The 7,613-nt window shown below is 42.5% G+C and overlaps 1 protein-coding gene across 1 annotated transcript; it reads left to right on the top strand.

Annotated features, from left to right (window-relative positions):
• Nucleotides 1–6,930: 6,930 nt before the first annotated feature.
• Nucleotides 6,931–7,404, top strand: LOC140781480 (uncharacterized). Its single transcript, XM_073127463.1, has one exon. The coding sequence runs from the start codon at nucleotides 6,931–6,933 to the stop codon at nucleotides 7,402–7,404; it is 474 nt and encodes a 157-aa protein (XP_072983564.1).
• Nucleotides 7,405–7,613: the final 209 nt, after the last annotated feature.

The following is a 7,613-nucleotide window of genomic DNA, read 5'->3' as shown; positions in this document are numbered from 1 at the left end:
GCACCCCACATAGTTGATAGAAACCTCGTGAGGTTAACTCGCCACATATGCCCTGGTGAACGGCATGTGTCTGATTGTCTGTGCGCACAGACTCAACTGACCTCGGACATGGGCTACGAGATATCGCATATCAACGACCATAATCATCACTCCAGGCACCCTTAACCCTGGCGCCTACTCGGGTATCCTCATGCTTTCTATCAGCTATCCTATTAATCACATTTCATGCTTCCCTTCTAAATGTCAGATCACATGCATATATCCAGTACGATAACGAGTCAATGTATAACAGGAATTTAAGTGGAATAGGAATCAATAGAAAATGATGCAATGTAGTCTCCAACTATATCGTCAATATATGCATACTCATGCTAATCTATTACATACATACTCATGCTACATATCAACTCGGTAAACAATCATAACAGTATAATCATCTCTATATATATCACCAATGTACTCATATTCCAAATCAGCATAATCGAATGCATGATAAAATATGCTCGACTATAATCATATCTAGATAAAATCATATAATCATGTTGGAGGCCAAAACATGCATGTACATAAATATATAATATAACCTAATTTGAGAAAAGCGTCTAAGGGATAAGACTACTCACACCACTGAAATACCAAACCACCACTCGTTCACATCGCTACGATAACGATCAGGCCTCAATAGCTAGGTCCATAGGGTCTTGAATAGGGGGGGTCGGGATCTGAAATTATTTATAACAAATATGTCAGTCTTTCTATTAATTAAAATTAACCCGACAAAAGAATAGTTTCTTATTGTAATTATGTACTCTTCATTTCTATATTTGTTTTTGTTATTTATTAATCATAATTATATTATTTAATTGTGTATTTAGAATATATTTTATCTGTCTATTATTCTCTTTGATAATTAAGAAAATAAGAATTAAGTTACTGCAATTAATTATGTAAGAATATACATACATAACCCTAATATTTACTATTACCTACTTAGGATTAAAATAATAATTTATATTGTAGGTATTTTGCTAAACATGATACAATTAGAATTATATACTAACTATGATACAATTATATTTAATTTGTATAACTTAAATACATTAAATTAACTAAGCTAAACTAATTGTGCATATATATATATATATATATATATATATATATATATAATAATAATAATAAATGTATATAGTGCTGGGCTCAGCCCAGCACCATGCACAGCAAGGCGCTGCAAGGGCGCTGGGCTGAGCCCAGCACCCCTTGTAGAGTGCAGCCAGGGAGAGAAGGGAAAAAGGAGGAGGAGAGGAAGAAGAAAGAGAAGAAGAAGAAGAAGAAGGAGGAGAAGAAGAAAGAAGAAGAAGGTTGGAACATGGGGGAGGGGTGCGGCCACTGGTGGAGGATTTATTAGTGGTGGAGGATTTATTAGTTGGGTAGACTTTTGTAGGAGGATTACATGCAGATTTGGGACAACGACATATGAAAATTTTGCTGCCACATTAAGCAAGATCGTATAGAGGAAAATCGTGTTGGAGTACAAAGCAGAATTTAAAAGAGTTAGTAGTCGTTGCGAGCCACCTCGGCCCAAACTGACATTGATGAGTACATTTGTTTCAACGCTACGGGAGGAGATCTAGGTGGATGTTCATGCTCTCTGTCCTACTACTCTTGAGGAGGCCTTTGAGAAGGCCGTGAGGATGGAGAAAAAGCACAAGGCTCTCAAGATGACAGCGAAAATAAGTTAGGGCAATCGAGAGGGGTGATTTGTGCCTAGAACACCGGTTGAAAATTCTGCGGGTTTAGAGACAGCGGCTGCTAGTACTAGAGCACGACCACCTTTGAGACTCTCTTCTAATGTTAGAAGATGCACAAGAATCCCAGTTCAAATTCTCACACTTGCCCAATGATAAGCTCTAATACCAAATGGATAGGCTCTAATACTAATTGTTAAGCTCTAATACCACTTGATAAGATCTGGAACCAAAGATAAGCTACACAACTATTCTTTCAAGATCTAAATGTATTATAGGAATCAGTCTGCATAACTATGGAAAACTGTTCGTCAGATATTCTCCTGTAGTCATAATATTACGAAACAAGTTGGGATAGATTTGTAACTTTCTTATCTACAACTTTTCTATTTATGCCCTTTGCAGATTCGAACCATAGCAGGGATGCAAACACGGGATAATGTGGGTGATGGTGGTGGTGATGGGTGCAGTGGATGTTAGGTTTATGGATGGGTATAGAGACTGAAAAAACCCTAGACACAAGTATGTATCTAAATACTAGGCAATGATATCACTCATTCGCTTAAGTAAAAGTCCGTAGAAATATTAGGAACGAAAGTAGAGATGAACGCCAAGATTTTAATGTGGAAAAACCCAAACAGGAAAAAACCACGGATCCAAACTCGGATCAAAACCAATCACTAGAATAGTAGCAGTTACAAGACTAACTCACAAAACAACCCGTCGATCCAACCAACTCTGTTCCTCTCAGTCTTGCTCACTAGAACCCACGATTCACTGCTTCTCATGATTGAAGTCCAATCTCAGTAACCCTCGAGATTGATCTTTCGTCTAGATAGCCCTTAAGACGAAAGATTAAGTTTTGTAGATAAGTGGAACCTTGATAGTTGAACAACCGATGTAGCCTCAAGAAGTCTCCTTCAATAATGCTTCTTCAACCACCCTCAAGATAGGGCATCACAATCCTTATATATGATCTCCAAGATAGAGCCAAATCCAAGTCTTATCCGTACTCACGAAAGTCCAATTTTATCAAACTTCGTTGGTGCGTTCGAACGCGTCCCGGGTGCGTTCAAACGGGCCTAAGTGCATTCGAATGCGACAACTTGAAATCTTCAGGTTGCGTTCGAACGCGTTTGTGAACGCAGCTCTCGGTCTGTGTGAACGCAGTACCCGCGTTCGAACGCGTTTGTGAACGTGGCTCTCTGTCTGTGTGAACGTAGTACTCGCGTTCGAACGCGTTTGTGAACGTGGTATGAACTCGACGGCTTTTCTCCAATAATCTTGCAATTCTTTAAACCAGAGATATTCTAGACTTGTGTAAAGCTCATATACACGAAAAAATACACTTAGAATATTTTGTACACAATTGCCAACAAATAAAAACCTAATAGAGATGAAGATGGATGGTGGATGTGATTAAGGGATATAGACGAAGGGAACGAAGTGGTTGAGATACCAAAGAAGAGGGGTGGCTCGACAATCGAGGGAGATTTGAAGTTAGGAGAAACCTTGTCAATGGTAGAGGTGGAAAGATGGTGAAGATGGAGGAGGGAGAGAGTGTAGAGAGAAGATAGGAGGCAAGAAATTAATATTCCAATAACATTCTGAATTTGACTGCCATCCACATATATATAGAGGCTAGCCAACAAGTCCTAAAATAATATGTAACCCTAATTCTAGAAGATTCCCGCCGATTGTGTTCGAACGCGCTCGATCGCGTTCGAATGCACAAAAGACGTTCTTTGTATGTGCGAACGCGATGCAGGCGTTTGAACTCGGGCGTTCGAACTTGCCCGACCGCGTTTGAACTCGCCCGACCGCGTTCAAACACACAATATGCATTTTCTGTATTTTTAAACTTGATGTAGGCGTTCGCAAGGGCGTTCGAACACGACCCCACCTGCATTCGAACGCGACTTACAAGAATTTTATTTAATGAAAATAAATAACTAATGTTGTAAGAAAAGATCCTAAGTAAATGTATCAGCCCACCATGCTTCCCCCACCTTGCCCTCAAGGTGAAAAGTCAGAAAAACGCTCCAAGATATCAATCTCCAACTCCTATGTCGCCTCATTGGATGGCTTACTAAGCCACTCAACTAGAATCTCCATCTCCAATCTGGTACCATGTCGTCGGCGGCGTCTAGCAAGTACACGAACTGGCTCAACGATTCCTATCTCCTCCAATGGCTCTGGTAGAGTTGATCCAATGACCTCATGATCTCCAATCTGCTCCCTCAGTAATGAAACATGGAAGACGATGCACTCTCGACCCCTCTGACAGCTCCAAATGATATGTAACTGGACCAATACGCTCTAACACCCAAAACGATCCAAAGTAGCGATGAGCTAACTTTTGGTTATGCATCAGACGTAAGGTCACCTATCGATATGACTGTACCCTCACAAACACCCAACTGCCGATGTCGAACTCGTGCTCCTTGTGACTACGATCATAAACTTGCTTCATGCAGTTTTTAGCAAGTTTAAAATGAGCACGCAACCTCCTAAGTATGGCATCTCTATCTATCAACGCTAGGTCCACCTCCGTCCGATCTGCAGATGCCACTAGATCATAAGCGCGTAACGTCGGAGCCGTGTGTCCATACACAGCCTCAAATGGAGTCATGCCAAAGCTACTATGGTAGGCGGTGTTGTACGACCACTCTGCCCATGGTTAGAACTCCAACCAACGTCTCAGCATCTCTTCAACAAAGCACCTCAAGTATTGCTCAATGTCTCGATTGACCACTTCGGTTTGGCCGTCCGTTTGTGGATGGTAGGCCGGACTGAAGTTCAATCGAGTCCCCTACAATCTGAAAAACTCTGTCCAAAAGTCGCTCATAAATACATGATCATGATCCGAGACAATCGTGCATGGCATGCCATGTAATCGAGCAATATCTCTAACAAAAATTTTAACCATCGACTTGGCTGAAAACGGATGTGACTATGCTGAAAAGTGCGCATACTTGCTGAATTTGTCAACCACCACAAAGATAACAGAATAACCACGTACCAGCGGAAAACCCTCTATGAAATTCATAGAAATGTCCTCCCAAACACGGTTCGGTATCGGTAAAGGTTAAAGTAATCTGGCCGATTTCAATGTGGTTGCTTTAGCCCGTTGACAGATTTCGCAAGCACAGACAAAACTCCTCACATCCCGCCTCAATCCTGGCCACGTGCAACTCTGTGATATCCTCCTATAAGTCCTCAAGACACCCTCATGACCAGTCTCTGGAGTGTGATGGAAGTGCTCCAACAATTTCTACCGCAATCCATCATTTGCGGCCACTCGAATGCATCCATGGTCTAGCAGCAAATCGCCTCGATTCTCTAACTCTAGATTGTGCTACGGATCATCCATCACCTCCTACAACAATCTCAAAATATTTGGGTCAGATATATATGCATACCTCAGCTTGTCAAGGAATGGAAAGGTAGGAGAGGAGAAGAATAGGCTGCAAGCTCAGCGGTATCACGTTGGTGCGATAGTGCATCCGCTGCTCTATTTTCCATTCCTTTCTTGTATTGGATTTTATAATCATATCCCAGCAATTTTGTGATCGATCTCTGCTATCCCGGAGTGTGTATACGCTGTCCCATAAAGTTTGGAAGGCTCCTTTGATCGGTTCGGATAATGAATCATCTATCGATTAAATAAGGCCTCCACTTTGTCACCGCATGCAGAATTGTCAACATCTCTCTCTCATATGTCGATAATTGCTGAGATTTTTATGACAAAGCCTTACTAAGAAATACTTTGGGACGTCCTCCTTGCATAAGTACAGCTCCTATGCCAACACCCGATGCATCACATTTCACAATAAACTCTTTGGTGAAGTCCGGTAGCGCTAGAACGGGTGTCGTCGTCATTGTTGTTTTCAATTTTTTAAAGGGTGAACTGGCTTTATCCGTCCATCTAAAAGAGTCCTTTTTCAACAAATAAGTGAGAGGAGTAGCGATCTTGCCATATCCGGCAATGAATCGTTGATAATATCTAGTCAGCCCCAAAGTTCCTCTCAATCTAGTGGTAGTAGTAGGAATAGGCCAAGCGGTCATACATGCAACTATTTGAGGATCCACCACTACACCATCCGCTGAAATGATGTAGCCTAAATACTTCACTTGTGGTACTCCCCATAAGCACTTGGACTTTTTGATCTTCGATTTATTTTGCTTCAACAAATTTAGCACATCCTCCAAATGCCTCCAATGCTCCAATTCAGTCCTGATATACACCAAAATGTTGTCAAAATGCCTTGGTATAACATGTCACCAAAATAGTCAGAGACGACTCTAGAAGGAAGAGATATCAAGGCTAGTTGTAGAGATGTTAGAGGAAGGCTCGACTACTTACCATGGGCGAAGTGGTAGGGTCGTACATTTGAAAGGTAGCCTAGAGTCGTCTCTGACTTAGGTACTCGCCCTGATTTGGATTGCTTGTTAGCTGATTATTCTGGACTTTTTGAGGCTCAACGAGGGCTGCCACCTACCAGGCACCCTGATCACAGGATTGAGATTGTACCGGAGGCCGAACCTACAAATGTATGACCCTACCACTATCCCCACATCTAGAAGGAAGAGATATCAAGGCTGGTTGTAGAGGTGTTAGAGCAAGGCATCATTCAACCAAGTCGGAGCTCCTATTCATCCTTAGTTATGTTGGTGAGAAAGAAAGACGGCAGCTGGCGTTTCTGCGTGGATTACCGCGCACTAAAAGTCATAACCGTCAAGGATAGGTACTCGATCCTAGTCATCAAGGAGTTTATGGAGCTAATCGAAGCATCAGACTTCAGCAAACTGGACCTACATGTAGTGTACCACCAGATCCGAGTGCGTGCAGATGACGTCCACAAAACAGTGTTCCAAACTCATGACAAACACTATCAGTTTCGGGTGATGCTGTTTGGGTTGACGAATGGTCCTACGACCTTCCAAGGGCTGATGAACAACATATTCCGTCCACTTTTATGACGGTGCTTTGTGGGCAAGAGACCAAGGAGATGGCTCGACTACTTACAGTGGGAGGAGTGGTCCTATGACACTACATTTCACAACACCATTGGGATGATCCTATTCGAGGCAATGTATGATAGATCACCAGCTACCTTGAGGACATATGACCCCGAGGCATTAGCAGTGAGGATGGAGATAGAGATGGAGTTAGCAGATCGAGATGTGGTTCTACGGAGGTTACAGGAACATGACAACGGCCCAGAATCGCATGAAGCAAGTGTATGATCGTCGACATCGGGAGTTGGAGTTTGAGGTTGGGGGCCTTGTATTTGTGCGAGCCCAGCCATATCGGCAAGGTTCCCTACATCTTGTATGCAATCCCAAGTTAGAGCGAGTGGGACCTGTTGCGTACAGATTGGAGTTGCTAGAGGGATCTCAGGTTCATCCTATGTTTCATGTATTGTTATTGTGGGCGAGGGTACGGGCAGATCAGGCAGTGAGCACACAGATACCCGATCCAGTGGAGGAGATAGACGGATACAAGCCGGTGCGTGTGTTGGAGAGATGGAGGCGCCATCAAGAAGGGCGATTGGAGACTAAGATCTTGATGGAGTGGCTTGGAAGGCATTCCGACGAGGCGAAATGGGAGTTTGAGGAGGACATCACAGAATGCTTTCTAGACTTCACACCTTGAGGTCAAGGTGACGGAAGCATGGTGGATTGATACAACTAGAGTTGGATTAGGTTGTATCAATTGAAATAAATTTATTTTGGAAGAAAAATAAACTTTTTGTCGGGGAGTGTTCAAATGCAAGGGTCGTGTTCGAATGCAAGGGTCACATTCGAACGCACTATGCGAATGCCTGTAGGCATTCATAAATACAAAGAACGAGAATTGTGTTC

The sequence above is a fragment of the Typha latifolia genome, chromosome 2 (genome assembly GCF_019914945.1).
Source record: "Typha latifolia isolate L0001 chromosome 2, TyphaL0001v2, whole genome shotgun sequence".
NCBI classification, from domain to species: Eukaryota; Viridiplantae; Streptophyta; class Magnoliopsida; order Poales; family Typhaceae; genus Typha; species Typha latifolia.
This window is presented reverse-complemented; position numbering and strand designations above follow the sequence as displayed.